Source organism: Polypterus senegalus, chromosome 8 (genome assembly GCF_016835505.1).
Source record: "Polypterus senegalus isolate Bchr_013 chromosome 8, ASM1683550v1, whole genome shotgun sequence".
Taxonomy (NCBI): Eukaryota; Metazoa; Chordata; class Cladistia; order Polypteriformes; family Polypteridae; genus Polypterus; species Polypterus senegalus.
The window spans coordinates 10,782,032-10,801,100 of NC_053161.1; the positions used below are offsets into that span (position 1 = coordinate 10,782,032).

At 36.9% G+C, this 19,069-nt stretch overlaps 1 protein-coding gene across 4 annotated transcripts; it reads right to left on the reverse strand.

Annotated features, from left to right (window-relative positions):
- Positions 1-391: 391 nt before the first annotated feature.
- On the reverse strand, positions 392-18,632 carry LOC120533772 (atypical kinase COQ8A, mitochondrial-like). 4 transcript variants are annotated; one of them, XM_039760720.1, is made up of 14 exons: positions 18,568-18,632; positions 10,630-10,781; positions 9,281-9,514; positions 8,881-8,947; positions 7,722-7,799; positions 5,232-5,354; positions 4,774-5,000; positions 4,489-4,570; positions 4,109-4,202; positions 2,993-3,134; positions 2,602-2,709; positions 2,315-2,380; positions 2,107-2,193; positions 392-1,977 (listed from the first exon to the last, which is right to left on the reverse strand). In XM_039760720.1, exons 2-14 carry the CDS (start codon positions 10,777-10,779, stop codon positions 1,651-1,653), a joined length of 1,785 nt encoding a protein of 594 aa, XP_039616654.1. In that variant the 5' UTR covers positions 10,780-10,781; positions 18,568-18,632; the 3' UTR covers positions 392-1,650. The 4 variants fall into 4 exon arrangements, with proteins under 4 accessions (XP_039616654.1, XP_039616652.1, XP_039616655.1 ...); XM_039760718.1 differs by having other exon boundaries at positions 18,465-18,596; XM_039760721.1 differs by lacking the exon at positions 18,568-18,632 and adding an exon at positions 17,549-17,567.
- Between the last annotated feature and the right edge of the window lie 437 nt (positions 18,633-19,069).

Consider the following 19,069-nt stretch of genomic DNA (forward strand, 5'->3'; position numbering starts at 1 on the left):
ACTCGGGTCCTAATCGGGGATCCTGAGTCAGTTTGTCATGTGGTGGGTGGGCAATGCTCTGTATCAGTGTGTGCTCCTAACCCCTCTTGCTCTTCTTTACTAATGGCTCCAGTTCATATATTTGGATATAGGTGTTTCATGTCTGTATGTGTATTCACTGTTTTAGATTCACCACTGCACACGTGGTGGGCTCAGTTGGTATCTAACTTCACCAGCTCCATGATGCACACTCCAATGACAGCCTTAGCTGTCAGCACACACATAAACAGATATTATTAAATATACATGTATAAAGTTCAGCTGACCTCAGGGATGATCTTATGCTGGGTTTAAACAAAAAGGACACATGGTCTGCAATTTTACTGATGGAAGTAAAATAAAAAAAAAAAAATGTATTCAAAAATTTATTACAAAAGGAAATATTTACAGTTGTACAAAATAGGTCAATTTTTCTGAACCCACTCACTTCTACTCGTACCATCTTCAATGTCTTTCTCTTCATCTTCCTTGCAACACAATCCTTCAGCATAACAAGCCTAGAACATATCACTAACCTTTGACTACATACATTCTGTATCCTTAAGGTACCAATGCTCCAGCATATCTATCCACAACAGAAATTTCATGATCATCAATGAGGATGTGGACAGCAAAAAAAAAAAAAAAACACTTTAAATAAACAAAATTTTCTTTGGCTTTTCACATCAACGATAAGAGTGTTTTCAGTATTACATTTACTTTTCCTTGTGAATGAAAAAGAGGAGTGTGATGCACTTGAGACTGTGCACACTGTACAGGTCAACTGTTCTGCTCCTACAGATATAGCTTCCTGATTTGCAGACAAACAAATCTCGAGATGGAGTTACACAGCCCCAGCTGGAAACAAAATCCTAATAGCCATTTTGATTACATAATGTTAGGTGTTTAATAAAAATCTAAAGTGATTGCACTCTGTTAAGACTAGAATGGTCATATCTGCCTTCATATAGATAAATACATTAAAAAGGTAAGAACCAAGACTGTGAAGGAACAAATGGCTGTGGTCCTATCAAAAGTAAATCCTAAAACTGGAGACACATACAAGAGAGGCAAAGCCACAGAATTCTACACAGAAAATGCAACCTGCACCTGACTGCTGGAAAACATGGAATAGCAAAACCTTTGAAATGTTCATTTCTCTATGAAAATCGAGAAGAAGCTGCAGAAGACAGTGCAAATAATTCATTTCAGCAATTTGCTCCAATGTATAACAAAATTTTGCAAAGGAAGTACTAAAACACGCACACACAAAAAAATCTGTCTGTACAATCCCATAGAATGTAGAACTATGAAAACTTTCAAGGTCCCAAATGGATGCCCCTTCCAGACAGATATAAATGGTCCACAAGTGAAGTATCCTGCTCATCTGGTCCTGGGTCAAGCTTTAAGTTGCAAATCAAAGTGGAATCAACACTTCATGACAATTCAGGTTCAGTTGGCCTCACTGTTAGACTTCAAAAATGATTTTCTGGCCAGTTTATAGCTCAAGGAACTAGACTGCTGGCACTTCCGTACATCCCCACTTCAGTTACAAAATTCAACTTCTCCACTAAGTTGCTCTTTGAGCCTACATATTAAGAACTCAATACCAAAAGCCAGTCCTGTATTTCTTCAGATCCGAGCTCCTACTTTCACTGCTGCTCTTTGTGCTTCATCTACAAAGTTTTCCTTAACCCAGTATTTTTTATATGCTTGGACAAACATGTCCCGACAAGGAATGTGCGCTTTCAGTTTAGCACAAATCAGGAAAGAGCCTGCCATTTTCCGATGAAGAGAGTACGTCTCCTCAGGTGGAGGGGTGAGTCGATATTTCATCATCACTGGCAAAATCTGATGTATCCTCCGGGTAGTGGTCTGGCAGCTGAAATCAAATGGCTCAGCAGATGCAAACGCCTCTCCCAGAATCATAACTGCGTCAACATGGGCATCTTTCATTACCTAGTTTGAGTAAATGGACGCATTTATTAAATTAAGTGGAATTTATTTTCACTTAAATAAATTTCATACACTTGTCCTGAAAGGCACATTTAACAAGATCAGCTTCTACAGCCAAAATAGTAGCCTTACCTTAGTTTCATATCCAGTAAGAAACTTCATATCAATTGATTTTTGCAAAACAGCTTCCTTGTTTTGCTCTGCAGCAGCTCTGATGACCTGTTAAATAAATTCAATACATGAACAAATAAACTGAAACACAAAAGATGAAGACTCTTCTTTTATACAGAGGTTGACACTTCTCCAATTCAAAGCAACTGGTCAGTCTGGTAGTACTAACCTCAATGTATTGATCAGTGAATTCCCTCTCAAAGCCCCGGGTAGCCCCGAAATCCAGCAGTGCCACCTAATGGGATGGAGGTGGGGAATTAAAAAAGAGCATTTCAGTAAGTATACAAGAAAGTCAAAAGAGGAAGAGCTAAAAATGCACTCAACTGATACTTTTCAAAAGTTTCCAAAAATTAAGATAATTTCTCAAGGGGAATGACTTGAATGCATTTTCTTTTTTGATTTTAAAATCATAGGAAAGTCCAAAACATTTTAGCAACATCAATTGACACTACTCACCTTTCCAGTCTGAGGGTCATAAAAAAAATTAGACCAATTTGGGTCTGTCTGCATGAATCTAAATTCAAACAGCTCTCGGATGCACAGCTCCAGGATCTTAAAACAGATCTGCAAGGGGGAAGAGAAAAATTAAATATTAAAATATGATTTGCAGTTGTATGCTAATTGTACAGCACTTGGTTCTTTCCCCTCACAAAGATTTACACTAAGGCCATACTCTGAATACACAGTCAAGCTTGGAACTTTAATATTTAAAATGCATGTAAGATACATGCCACATACTACTATTCATTTTAACATGGAAACTCATCGGTGGAGAAGAAATTGTGCCTCGTTTTCCATCATGTCATTTACAGAACCCCCACCAAACAGCGCTCTTGTTATTGCTCACCTTGTTCCTGGTGTCTTGGCTCAATCCTTCTGCCTTGTCCAGCGGATAGCCGGGTACCAGCTCAGTGGTCAGTACCCTTTTACTACTCAGTTCATCTATCACTGCAGGTACACTGAAGAAAGGATCATCCCGTAATAGCTCACTCCAAAGAAAAAAGAAAGAAAATAACAAAAAGAATGATTAGACTTCTTGCTTGTTCAAAAGTCAATACTACATAAACTCAAAAGCCAGAATTCATTGCAGGATAACAGCTTTGAAAATTGTGTGCATGGTAGGAACAAAGAGTATTTAATAACCAGGCAGCCAGTTTGGCAAACTTTGCTGAGTGAACAACTTGTCACCTCTGTGCTTTCTGATTCATGATAGATGTTATTAATGATCTGTTGTCGGGACTACTTGCATCTCGTGAGCCCACACATAATCGTGTATTGGCCAAGCACATGTGGAGGTAAAGAAAAAAAAGACAGTCTGTGTTCGTGGAATAGAATGAGCCTTGATTGGAAAACAAGGACATATTCAAACAAGGTTTACGGAGGTAAATCTGGATTTCATTAGCGTGCTTCATGGAGTTACAACCCCTGCCTGGTATTGATGATAGTGCAGCATCACTATTGTATTTTTTTTTTTTTTTTATTTCTTTTGTGTTCATCTTAGAAACAATAGGTGTCCAATTTTATGCTATTTACATGCTTTATCTTGTTTGGTTATTAAATTATGAGGTCATGTTTTCCTCTTGGGCCCGGTCCACCAGCACCCCCCAGTGACCCTGTTCAGGACTAAGCAGGTTAGAAAATGACAGACTGTTTACTTCATATCAGCTTTCACAGCATTTCATCTCCCCCAAAAGGACCAAAAATTACAACATATAATGAAAGTATTGTCAGTGGGGTTATGATGCTTTTTTGTTGGCAACTTCAGGGGCGGGATTAGCAAAGCATTACTTTATTCTCCCTCATAAAAAGTGGCCGATAAAGAGAAGTATTTGGAAACCCATGAAAAAGTAGCTTGTATGTCACATAGCTCCCATCCTAAAGTTACTTGTATCCAATTTTGGGGAAACTCGCCCCTTCAGAGTAGTACTGCGCACCATAAGCATTTACTTTCATGCAAACCTACCTAAACTGCCGTGCACAGGCTGCCTCCCTCTCATAATCACATTCAAGGGCAAGTTCTCGACTTAGTACCTCGATCACATGCTCCGGGAACAGGCCTAATGATCACAGAAAAAATGCATATTGATCCAAAGAGCAGAAGAACACATTGGACAGTTTATCCCCCTATACATCATCATAATAAAAGTACCAACTCCCTTTCTCCTTTTACCCTGCACTGGATTTTGAAAGCTACTTAAGAAGGGAAAAAAAAAAAACTCCAGAATCAATTCACTCTACCTGCACTGCATCAGAAAATCCAAACTAGAATGATGTTACACTTTTATAGAACTCTAAAATCACTTCCACTGCTATGGATAAAGTAATACATAATGAAATACATACCTTCAGGAAGGGCATTGCTCATGTTCAGCAAAGCCAGCATGTTGCGAACATCACTGTCAATGCTTTGTGCCACACCAGGATACTACATAATGAATAGAAAAAAGAAAAACTTAAAAAATGTATTCTTGAGCAGCCTAAAAGGCAATACAAGAGATTCTTTAAACAATAGCAGACCGTAACAACTCAAGGCAGATTAAAAGGTTGCAATGAAAATTAAGGGACTATATTTGGACAGAATCATTACTAAAAAAAAAAAACTGAAGACTTTACTGTATCATCACATACCTGTATTTTCATTGCAACTTCTCTTCCATCATGCAGTCTCGCCAAATGAACCTGACCAATAGAGGCTGCAGCAAATGGCCGTTCCTCAAACATTTCCAATTTTGCCCTCCAGGTTGGCCCCAGCTCAGAATTTAGCACGCGCAGCATTTGTTTAGTCGGCATGAAGTCAGCACTGTGGCGAACTCTCTCAAATATTTTTTGAAGCATCGGGTTAATGAATGCATCATCTGTAATAGAAAAAATAAATCATCATGGTAAACCGTCTTTACATTTGAGCTTCAGTGTTCACTATGTCACATCAACCACCACATATTCAATGCCTGTATAGGTTTTTACTGTTAATTTCATTTACTTGAGATCTGAGGAAAGTAAACGGAGATGATGCCATTAAGTGCAATTTTCCCATTTAGTCACATCTGAACTTCTTACAGTACAACTTGCAAGGCATCGAGTCTTACCTTGTATGCTCAGCATCTGACCCAACTTCAGTGCTGCCCCTCGAACCTTGCAAAGAGTTTTTACAATTCTCTCAGCATTGGATTCAGAAAGGATATTACTAGCACTCAGTAGTTCATTGTGCCCTGCAGACAAACAGAGACCTTATACTAGTATAAATCACTTCACAAAATCTGAAAATGCTATTTGGCAACAAACTATGTAAATATTCAGTAGTAGCAATCATACATTAATATTCTAATTCATGATTTTTGTAAACAGTAACAGATACACACACAGTAAACTTTACATATTAACCAAATCTATTTAAAAAACAAACATTTTTTATAATAGGGTAAACGGAATAGTGTTTTCATAAGGATGAATGTGACTAGCAGATGGCTGGCAAGAATAAATATATTAAATTTTCCCTTTATAACTTTATGTGGAATTCTGCTCTATTATTGTTTCAACTATAATCTATACCCTAAACCAAGAAACTTTTCACTAATTCAAAAAACAAAACACCATGACACAACCACATTTCTCACCTCTTATTTTGCATAATTTCCAATTCCAAAAGAATACTAAGAGTCAGTTTAAAAAAAAAAATGCAAGGCAGTTGAAGTTAAGCCATATATACAGTGGGATGCAAAAGTTTGGGCAACCTTGTTAATAGTCGTTATTTTCCTGTACAACTCGTTGGTTGTTACGATAAAAAATGTCAGTTAAATATATCATATAGGAGACACACACAGTGATATTTGAGAAGTGAAATGAAGTTTATTGGATTTACAGAAAGTGTGCAATAATTGTTCAAACAAAATCAGGCAGGTGCATAAATTTGGGCACCGTTGTCATTTTATTGATTCCAAAACTTTTAGAACTAATTATTGGAACTCAAATTGGCTTGGTAAGCTCAGTGACCCCTGACCTACATACACAGGTGAATCCTATAATGAAAAAGAGTATTTAAGGGGGTCAATTGTAAGTTTCCCTCCTCCTTTAATTTCCTCTGAAGAGTAGCAACATGGGGGTCACAAAACAACTCTCAAATGACCTGAAGACAAAGATTGTTCACCATCATGGTTTAGGGGAAGGATACAGAAAGCTGTCCCTGAGATTTAAGTTGTCTGTTTCCACAGTTAGGAACATATTGAGGAAATGGAAGACCACAGGCTCAGTTCAAGTTAAGGCTCAAAGTGGCAGACCAAGAAAGATTTCGGATAGACAGAAGCGACGAATGGTGAGAACAGTCAGAGTCAACCCACAGACCAGCACCAAAGACCTACAACATCAGCAGATGGAGTCACTGTGCATCGTTCAACCATTCTGCGCACTTACACAAGGAGATGCTGTATGCGAGAGTGATGCAGAGGAAGCCTATTCTCTGCCCACAGCACAAACAGAGCCGCTTGAGGTATGCTCAAGCACATTTGGACAAGCCAGCTTCATTTTGGAATAAGGTGCTGTGGACTGATGAAACTAAAATTGAGTTATTTGGACATAACAAGGGCGTTATGCATGGAGGAAAAAGAACACAGCATTCCAAGAAAAACACCTGCTACCTACAGTAAAATATGGTGGTGGTTCCATCATGCTGTGGGGCTGTGTGGCCAGTGCAGGGACTGGGAATCTTGTCAAAGTTGAGGGACGCATGGATTCCACTCAGTATCAGCAGATTCTGGAGACCAATGTCCAGGAATCAGTGACAAAGCTGAAGCTGCGTCGGGGCTGGATCTTTCAACAAGACAATGACCCGAAACACTGCTAAAAATCCACTAAGGCATTCATGCAGAGGAACAAGTACAACGTTCTGGAATGGCCATCTCAGTCCCCAGACCTGAATATAATTGAAAATCTGTGGTGTGAGTTAAAGAGAGCTGTCCATGCTCAGAAGCCATCAAACCTGAATGAACTAGAGATGTTTTGTAAAGAGGAATGGTCCAAAATACCTTCAACCACAATCCAGACTCTCATTGGAACCTACAGGAAGTGTTTAGAGGCTGTAATTTCTGCAAAAGGCGGATCTGCTAAATATTGATTTCATTTCTTTCTTGTGGTGCCCAAATTTATGCACCTGCCTGATTTTGTTTGAACAATTATTGCATACTTTCTGTAAATCCAATAAACTTCATTTCACTTCTCAAATATCACTGTGTATGTCTCCTATATGATATATTTAACTGACATTTTTTATCGTAACAACCAACGATTTATACAGGAAAATGACGACTATTAACAAGGTTGCCCAAACTTTTGCATCCCACTGTATGTATGTGTGTGTGTGTATATATATATAACACATTTAAATCAAATAACCTCTGTCTATACCTGCATATTGAATGAGAGGCATGTCTCAGTGTGTGTTTTCTAATTTTTATTTTGTAACTGAACAAGATTACAAAATGGTAATGGTAATGGTACCGTAATGGTTCAAATACCGTAGGGATGATTTCCCATTTTCTTTTATAAATGCCAAATGTCATTCTCCCACATGACTGTATACTCACCATTTTCTCCCTCACTGCGCCAAAATGACTTCTTTGCAGCTTCAACTAGTGTGCCAATACCTATTCCAACAGCTAGACCTAGGAGAAAAGACAAATATATACAGGTAAACCACTGTGTTTTCACTTATCCACTTTACAACAGAAGGATTAGTGCAAGATGCCAGTTATGGCAACAGCATCTTGGGGTTATAGCTTAGATTGAAAAAAAGCGGCCATACCAAAAGGTAAAAAAACAACAATATGATAGTCTTAATCAGAACAGCCAAGCCAAAGTGAAAGGATAAACATTTTCAAGGTTTACAACAGGCCAAAGGTCCAATAAAGGTAGAATGAAAAAAACAAACAACGTCACAAATACTTTCAAGGTGACCGTGTGTGTCCAGCCTACTTTTAACATCAAGCAATTGCTTTGATACTCAGGTAAACAATATTCAACCTTGAGCTATAAGGCAATCTCTGGATCAGAGCCTGTGCAAATAAGTAGAATATCACAAAGAACACACCCAGTACCAAAAGGAGACTTAACTTTGTGTAAGAGTGTGCAGTGAGAACTGCACAGATGTTGCAAAAGGACTGGCATAGAGTATGTATCAGATGACACTAAAGAGGTAGTCATTCACAATTATAAATCAGTCCAAACAAGTAAATAAACAGATAGATAAAAGTTCTGTATCAATATAAACTTGTATTTAGAAGCAGCAATCTATCCTTAGGAACAACAGTGGAACATGCACTTTTTTGCCTCCCAACATAGCATAGATGTGAACTTTGCATCCTTTTAAGATAATCTACAGCAGGTTTATCCCGCTCTTAACAAATGACATCCTACCCTCTAGCAGGATCAGCAACTCAGTTAACAAGCCAAGGTGAGAATCTTTACCCAATTACAAACACAGTTGTGTGCCTGTGTGAAAACAACTAATGAGGATCAAGTCCTATTTCAAACCATTTCAGATAAATGTCAGGATATTTATAAACGGGATTAAATCACAAACTCCCACTAGATCTCCATAAAATTAGATGTGAAAGGATAAAAGTAATTAAAGTGGACTGAAGAGAATACTCATTGTCCTATTAGAAAAGTGCCACAAATTGATTGGACTAAACTTCAAATACATGAAGGTAAATAAAATGAAAAAGTCACCACAGTTTGTCTAACCTCCAAAATTAGCAAGTCTTCCTAATCTTGTTGCTGGAACTCTCTGCTCTCGTGCTTTTGCGTTTAGCTGAAAAAGATACAGAAATAAATTAGGACATTGTACAGTGTACTTGCATCTTATTAATATACTAAAACCTTCTCTGTGACTCTCACACTAAGTTTTAGAATATTGTATTTATTTTTGGACAGCAAAGTAGCACAGATCCAGAGTCCTTGGTTTGAACTTCAGGATGAACTGGTAAGCAGTCTCTGGCTGGTGCTGCCTTTCACTAAGTGCTGCTGGAACAGGACATATGACCCTGAACAAGATTAAGCTGGTTTGAAAATTTTGGATTTAATGTGACTGTAACACTATAAAGACCGGTAATGACTCAAAGGCAGTCATTAGGGCACTACTTACCACCTGTCTGTGTTGGGAACATCGTATTGAATTCATCTTGGTCTCATTCGCCTTCTGAACATCAGCAGTTGTTATCCCACCCACTGAAGGGGTATTTTGGTGAAAACTGGAAGACTGGCAAATTGTCCCAGAAAAGGGCCAGTGCCTCCTATATGCATCTGCCCCAAATAATGAAGGTCTGCTGTGTGGAATTGATGCATAAAGTTCACGCGATGTCAGAGACCTTGTGAAATACTAAAGAGGAAAGGGGGAGAAAAAAATAAATAAATTACTTCAAGAGGTATCATGGTATGTGGAATAAAGAATGACCCCAAAACCAGCACTGCTAATTACGATACATCCAAGTAAACCTTTAAACTTAATGAAAAATAATTTCAATGCAATCCTTTATATATACACACACATTTTAGCAGACACAAAACTCTAAATGAGAAAATAACCAATACCTTGGTGCAATATTTCTTTAAAATACTTCCTTAATCTATTAAAAGCTTTACAAAATGTTTTAAATACAATTTAAAAAGAAAAACAGGCACCTACACCAATTTACATCTTTGGACTTTTGCCAGTCTCACTATGAAATTCAGCCTTGTCCTTTTTAACTACTCAGCATGGTCATTTACTGTTAAAAGAATGTTTTAAATGAATGCATTGTAAGACCAATGAGGCACTCGCTTGCAAAATCTCATGGCCATAATTAATTCAATTTGTAGGTTGTACTGGAAGACTCATTTCCTTATATATTTAAGCATACATAATACTGCATATACATTGTTAAAGCATAAAGTTAATATATTCACATTTTATTCTAAATAGATAATTTTGGCAAAACTATAGGAAGAGTTTAAACTAACAGGTATTAATTAGAGCAGTAATCTATTTATATGTGAGTAGATCAATGACGGAATTGGGAGGGGGGAAAAAAAACTACATATATTTTTACACACTGATCTATTCAAGATTTCTTTTTGCAACTTAACAGTTTTTCTTACTAAAATAATTTTCAGTGTTGGACATCATAATGTACTTGAGAGCTTCCATGTACCTCTCAAAATATGAAACTGTAGCATTCTCTAAAGTTATTTGATGCTTTACCCATTGAACAAAACCATCCACAATAGATATTAAGAAAACTTTTTTTTTTTTTTATATATATATATATATACAGAGACATAACAAGCATGCATGATAAAACATCTTAAACTGAAATAGAATAAATGAAAGTGTTTAAGAACATTCATTTTTATTACAATAGTAACCTCCACTTACTACATTTATGCTTAATGTTGGAATGCTTAAACATGTAAAATAATCAACAGGCAAAAAAAAAAAAAAATTTGACTTCTAACCTTTGCACCAAAGTTCTGTGAGGCAGATGGCAAAACAGAGATGGGTCTGATTTGTCTGAACCCAACGCCAAAACTTGACACAAGTGTTCCATATGTTCTCACCAGGCAAGGGATTCCACGTTTCAGCACCATATCAATTACTGGAGCCATGTCTGTATGGAAGAAACAAGACTCGCATGTTAACTGAATGCCACAATTTATGAGCATTAATACAACAAAGTTATTCAGGGAGCTCACAAAAATCTGTTTTTAAAATAGATAAGCAGCACAAACAAAAGTAAAACTTTACCCTCTAAACCACATACAGTACACGTTTGAACAGGCAATCCCATTTTATATATTCATACAAAATATACAACTTTCAGGTTTCCAAATTTTTATCTCGGACACCTACTTGCCTTTAAAGCAAAGGACTAAATTTTAATTGCGTTAGAAAACTTGCACTTGCTTGCTTTTTCTTTCTAAACCAAGTATGACAATGTGCAATTGGGCACTTAAACAGAGTTTCTGACTGTTTAGCTTCGACATTGATTTCACTAATCCCAGCTCTGGCACTAAAACAACAAGTTACTCCGTAGACGTGACTGAACGCATGATGGTCACCTTCAGTTCTACAACCCAACCAGACAGCATAAAACTGTCTGTAATCCCCACACCCCCCCTCCCCAGTATGAGGGTCATTGGTCTTCTGCAGTACAACTTTTGCAGTAAAGCATTCATCCTAGACAGACAAATATTGCAATTTTTGTTTAATAAAATAATAATATTCCTATATAAACCCTATATTACTATGGAGATGTGTTATATAATCCTAAAAATATTAAAATTATAAAGATTAGTAGAAATTTAACAAATGACAGAATATTCCTAAAATGAAAGCAATTACATACTATTTGCGGATACCTTTACATTTTTCCTTAAATTGACTTAGCAATTTACTAAGTAAATTATAATAGCATTAAGTGCAATTAAATGTCACAAAAACATGCATTTTCTAAAATATTTTAGAATGATTAAAACAATATACTGCAGGAGAAAATGAGTAGAAGGATTTAATCTAAAGACTTTTGCTTTTGTGCAGCATTAATTGGTTGGCGGCACCACAATGCTAAATAAATTTGCAATCTAAAGTCAAGGATTAAACACACTTTTCACCCTGCAAGAAAATTATCATTTAAACAAACAATATGACACACCATCCTCAATTTTTTTATTCTTGAATAATTCATAACAAAACAGGGATATTATCTAAATTCATGTTTGTGATCTGCATCAAAATTATATTATCTAAAACTGCTACTTCAATCTATTCCCACCCCAAGTATCAGGTTAAACACTACCTATTCAGAAGCTTAAATAACACTGTTATAAGTCAGTTTCCCATTACTTATTTATCCTGTGTATGGCTAAAGCAATATTTTAAAAACTACAATGTGATTAAGGTTATTTTAATATTTACCATTTGATATATAAAGAGAAGTTATGGCAAAATCAGGGCAAACCTAGTAAGTTTAATAAGAATGCACAAGCCTTCTTTAATTTGAGAGTATAATTAAGAATAGTAAAACAGACACCTGGTGGAAAATGCCAACTAATACCACAGCTACATCAAAGTTAAGCTCTGAATAACTGAATACTTGACGTTGCAAATTCCTCCACTGGGATGTGGTCAGAATGAAGAACTGCACATTGATTGGAAACACCTACAGCTTGATATTTGAAGGACACACAAAAGGTGTTTTTATACTGAAAAAGTATGGCAAGAACAATATTCTACCCAGAGATAAAAGGGAGTCTCCCAACCATCTGTATGAAAAGGTGTTAAAACAAGTTTTTTTTTTTGTTTTTTTTTTTTATCTAGAGATAAGGTACATGACTTATAAAATTCTAAAGAAACACCACGTACTATATACTGTATACAGAGTACATAGTAAAACCTATATACGAAATAATTAAATGTAAAAAGACACAAGTAATCATACCCTGATGAATCTAAGACTATAAGATTTGTTTGTTTTTTTTTGTTTTTTTTAAGTAGCACAGCTACTCTAATAGTTTACTAGTCAATAAATGGTCACAAAAAAAGTTGGCAACAAAGTAATTGCTAATATACAAAATTTCTTTGAAAAATGTAAATAAAAGGCACACTTGCACAATTTCCCCTCTTGCATACTTTATTTAGTACATGAAAGCAAGACAGAGTACTCCTGTCATTACAGGGAGAGCAACATACAGTATACTGCATTATATTTTTATATAACCACTAGATTCCACATGCAGGAAAACTCTATGCATTTTACTTACCTACTAGTCATTTAATGATAAACAAAAAGAGGGCCAAAACATTAGTGCCTTCTGCTTATCTGAAATGGGCAACGACCTGCTCAGCTGTCGAGTGCGATGTCTGATTATACTCCTTTCTTCCCGAATGTTAACTGGACCGTTCCCGGTTTCTTACGAAGTGGATTTACCAGCATTACGTAGCTACTGGTAATAACTGCGTGAGTAAGCGCTAAACTGTCATCATTGATGGACTTCTTCCGCACATTTGCGGTTATACCCGAACTGCTGTGCCAGCTGACTGTACCGACAAAGCCAGATGTGCCGCGGCGCACGTATGGGTGCAACACAAGCCTCCAATTTGCCATCCCCTCCCAGATACAAGCACAGCCAAATAAACCTGAATCGGCTCCTTTTATCCTTTGGTCATTTAACTTATGGAAACATTTTATATAAAGCCATATGTTAGTTTGAAATAAATATAAAAATAAAATAACCGCTGGCTTATGACCGGTTTCGACGCAGAGCTTTCTGTAAACCTAATTACATGCTGGGAAAAACATTTTGAATGCTGGCTAGTATCAAATCCACTACAAATCATGGCAAAAATGTTGTTGGGACATTAGCCTTCTTCTGCATATACACAACGCAAAAACATGCACGGCACGAATGTAAAAATGCATTTATCACTTTTAAAATGTGCTGGATATACAAGTACGTGTGGAACGTGATTCTCAACAAGAAAATGGCAAAGAAAGGCACTAAAAGATACATGTACTGACGTCATGTGTTGGAGCTGTACTTTCTCCGATTTACCACTCGTGCTCTGCATGCTCTGAATACGTGGATGACTCTTTCTGCTTTAAGGTGCCATTTAAAAGTGCTCTCGTGAGTCTGGAGACAATTACGTCAAATATATGTTGCCTCACCGCAACCGAGGCCACACTGTGACAATGCATAACTTGTAATACAGGCTTAAGACTTGGGAGGAAAAAAACACAGACACGCCTCAAGTTAACAAAAGGGCCACTGACAATCATTCACCGCTGAAAACAAAGGAGCGTTACTTTGAGTTAACGACGCATTCGGGACAACTGTCAATGGTCTGCGACCAATTCTCTTTTAAACGACTTTCTTGTTGTGAGACAGCCCAAAATCGGATTATTATGAGAGGTGCAACTCCATTGACTACGTGCATTGTGCACGCGACAGCAAGTCGGGATCACTTCTGGCACGAAGTGAAAAAAAGAGTCACACGGTTGATATAATGAATTTGTAAGAACTGCCCGTATCGAAGCGACATTGGCCGCCGCAAAGAAAGAAATTAACACTTTAAATGTAATTACATTCGAACTAAATAAAATGTACCCGTACAAGTAAAATAATGCACGATTGGCTGGAGCCCTGTCCAGGGATTGTTCCTGCTCTACACCCGTTGCATCAGATAGACTCCAGCTACACGCGCCACCATGTCCTGGATAACCGGGTTAAAAAAATATAATAATCATTTTAATTAGTGACACATATATATTCAAAACAAAGGGTTGAGGGTTTTGATTTGATACAAGCAAACAAAACCTGACAAAAATTTAAATGTTACCCTTTTGCTGAGCACATTCACAGAAACTTTTAAAGGCTACATTCAGCCACATTTTACATCTTCACTTGCTTGTAAACTATGGGAAAAAAACACAAAAGTACATGACATAAACCAAGGCATATGGGTACACAATGTAATAATAAGAAAGATTTTGCACCTGACTTTAGAATGTGTTTTGGTGTAGTAGTTTTCAGAGGGCAAAGGAAAAAAAACATGAGTTGCTCATATAGTTTTCCAACACTTTATATATTTATTTCTATCAACTCACATTAACAGGAAATGTCTGTAACTTAATCTGTGATTAATTTGAAATGTCTTGCCATTTTTTCATTATTGAGCAATATTTTTTCTTACACATGAGCAGACTGCCTTCAAAATGCTGTCATGCAGTAATACGTGTTTTAAACATGAGGAGGTTATTGAATTTCCTATAATTTCTTTTAGCAAATTAAAATCAGTAAAAAACATTTACTATTGGTTAAAAAATGTGTAGAGAGACAATGCTAGTGATAAAACTAATGTTACTTGCTGGATTACACTAATGGAGGATTCTTAGAAGGTCAAGTAGTTACTGAGTAAATGGTTGAGAGTGCAGAACTCAGACAGGTAAAAACAAAAAAGCATAAACGGTCTTCTGTCTTGCCAGTGAAAGATGCTGAAGTTTATTGAGATGTTAAAAATGTACCACTATATATGTGATTAAGACAGAAGCAAATCTATAATTACTAGCAATTAAGAAAATGTGTAATTAAATCTGTACCACCATTGTATTTTAAATGTTTAAAACAGAAATAAAATCCTAAACAGAAATTATTTTTGTTTAAAAGTAATTTTTCATATAATTTAATAAGCTGCTGTTTAAGGGCGTGGTGGTACAACCATTACACTACAACCTCACAGCTTTCATGTGCACAGTCTCCTGATGTCGTTTTCTTCACATGGAAAGCCAGGTACAGTACTCTGGTTTTCTTTCACATCCTTATGTTGTGTTTGTTAGGCTAACTGGAGATCCTCAGAGTGCTCTGCAATGCAATTGTCAATATATTGGTTGTTTGGATATTGCTTTGTGCTCTCGTTCTCAGAAATCTGTACTAGAATAAGAGAACTTGTAACAAAGAATAAATAAATTTACCATAAAAAAATATGTTGGCATATCAAGATTTAGAAAATGACTGCCCAACAACTAAAATAATTTTACTTTGAAGAATCCAATTTATTTAGAAGAAGCTTAAAAGAACCTGGAGATTAATGAAGTACAGTAGATTTTAACAATACAAATAAATTCTCGCATCCATTTAATTCTCTTGTTTAACAATTGTAAATCATAGATCAACTGCAGATGAAGCAAACCTATCCACATATAATATTTTTGGTTCATCTGTGTGTGCCGTATGTTATCTTACTTCATGGGTATTTATTATTTCAAACAGAAGGAGTCACATCAAAGGAACTCTTTACTGTATCTAAGGATTAATAAAAGCAAACAATTTTATTCCTTTTCTCAGCAGCAAATTTGAAAACATTTTGCAAACCTGCTTTAATAGGAATTAAGGGATAAACATGATCCAGGAGAAGCTGGAAGACTACTGTGACACAAGGAGGCTAACAAAGGTTCAGAAGATAGCACACAACTGATGGTACAGTGCATTTATAACCATAAACCCGTCCATCTTCCAAATCAGGTTTATCCTGAGTATGTTCATGAGGAAGCCAGAGTCCATCTAAGCAAGCAAAGGGCACAAGGCAGGAACAATCCTGGGACAGGGTGTTGGTCCATTGCAGGGAGAACACACACACTTGGGCCAATTTAGCATTGATAGTCGAAACTGACCTGCAGGTCTCTGGACTGAGGGAATAAACCAGAACACCAGGAGAAAACCCATGCAGACACAGAGAACATGCATGCTCCATGCAGCAAGAATCCAGGACATGAATCCCATTCTCCTTGTTTAGAAGCAGCAGTACTATCACTGCACCATGTTGCCCACTGTGTATAACCAGTCTTTGTACACAAAATGTATATATGAATGTGGGTTCAATCATAATGAATACAGATGAAGGCTCTGGTCCATCATTTCAAAAGTCCAAACCTCAAATGAGGGCAATGCATCAACCAAGAGCAACAAACACCAGAAGAAAACAGAACATAGTTGTTTTGAAATTGCTGAAAGCATGCAAGAGCTACAGGTTTGTCAGATTCCCCCAAAAAAATGCTGAACCATGTGCACAAGTAGGCACTCCACTTTGCCCATTACAAACCCAAAAAATTAACGTTTTTGTCCATCATCTCAATATTCACAGATTTACTCAGTGTCACAGCTAGTTTAAAATTGTCCTCCTAAGCAATTTAACAGTTTTGTAAACAAGAAAAGTGAAATTCATAACACTGCACAAATGAATTTATAATTCCATTTGAAAGTCTAACTTCCATCTCTCTGTTAATGTGTAATCATTTATATATATATATATATATATAAAAAAAAAAAAATATCACATAATGTGTCCTGGTAAGCTAGATGGAAATTGCCTTTACAGTTAAATGAATTATGAGGATGTTTTCACGGAGGTGTAGAATAAATGTTTAAATTCTCCTTTGTTATTACTGACGGATTTATTTCTGTTTTTAAAAGAGGATAATAAAGCACGTGCGGCCTATATTCCACCGATTTGCTCACTTGAAACAGTAGAACTAAATCACTTCTCTTTTTAGAAGAGAGAAAAAAAACAACACATGGGGGAAAAAAGCATATGGATCTCAATCCAAATACATCTCATCTCTGCAAGTTTTGAAAACCAGAACAGACCGCTCTTTTAAAAACTCTATATATTATGCTACTACGGTAACAGCATGGTTGTAATTTGAGAAGTCTATCCCAAATGGCAACAATCCATCCCACAAATGTGCAGATAGCGTTCTAATCTAAATAAGTTCTACTTATAGGGTACTAGTTAATTTACTTGAAAATATTGTGTACCCTCCTTCTAATTGTTGGTAATATTCTGATTTTAACCGAGATTTCTTTTGTAAACAAAACATACTTTTTTGAAGCAATCACGGATGAAATTTGTAAACAGCTTGTCGCCATTTTCCAAAAGATCCACGTGGGACGACGTGCAAAACGTAACTGCAGCTTTGACAAATCACTTGTGTTTTTGGGATGAAACGTGACAAAAAAAAATAACACCCTAATAACACCTCAGTGACGCAATGTGATGACTGTAAAAATCTAAAGATGCAGTGTGAGGCGATGAATTAAAAGCCCCAATCTGTGACGCATGCTGCTTCTTGGCTTAGCCTAATTGGAACAGAAAGTCGTGAGCTGCACACGGCTGTCCGGAGGACACAGATTATTCGTGTTTGGATTGTTTATCTCCAGCATACAAAAAAAAAAAAACACAACCAGAGGAAGGTCTTACTACCTGATCAAGATTTTGATATGGCCACTCCCACGTTAATTATTTACTCATAACACTGACGCTAACTACACAGACTGTGTTTACCTGCGAACATCTCAAAGTCCCACTTTTATGCTTTTTACTTTGCTGTGGTCGCAAGAAACTTTAACCTGGAGAAGTTGAGGACGTGGGACTCAGCCGGACAAATGTACTTAGTGGAGTGTTTGCGAGTTGCATCTGCTTAAAGCTTGCAGTGGGATGAAGATAAACGCATGCACACGCAATGACCACAATCTGCTTTTTCACCCGAGGCTGCTAAACCAAATCCACACCCTGCTATGTTCAATGGTTATTAAAAACAAACGGTGAACTACATTGTGATTCAAAATCAATGTAAAGGTATTGTTTCTACGTATGAACTTAAAACATATTTTGCACGGTAAAGCAGTTAAAGCTAAGCACGCCACCGTAGTGACCGTTTTACATATCAAAACAACCCGCCACTTTGATAGTTTTACGCATAGTACCAACCCACACTTTTTCACATTGCAATACTCACTGCAATCTGTAAGCAAGAAATCTTCGTGTTTCCCGTTTCTTTTGAGTTCTGTCCCTTCACTTAAAACATAAAAGAAAACAAGGCAACAACAAACATACCGTACCCTGACATGTGCAGCTACTGAAAATCAGCAGAAAGTGCTCGACAGAAGTGTTTACACCCCTGACGTCATGCGCGGGCCACCAATCACGGTAAAACGAACTGAGCAAGCGGATTGGAGGTTGTTTGTCCACGCTGACGTCTCGTGCAACTCTGAAGCGGGAAACTTTGTTATTGACTTGTTTTCGGCGTGTGTCGTGAGAGACGTGCCCTAGCGGTTGGGTTTCACTCGGTTTTGTACATTTTTCAGTAATAACATCCGCAGTGTCCACAGTTGATCACTGAATATACCCTTATCATAAAAATGGCAATACGGCATCCCATTAAGACCTAATGTTACGGGGCTATTCAAATGAACTTGCATTTTCTCCAAGTAGTTTGCTATTAAAACCAGTCAATACCAATGCCTTTTGTATTTTAATTGAGGCCACCTTCATTGATTCTGACATACTGATGACTGGGTGAGAAAATTAATAAAAGTTTAAAATAGTCGTCATTGGCTGATG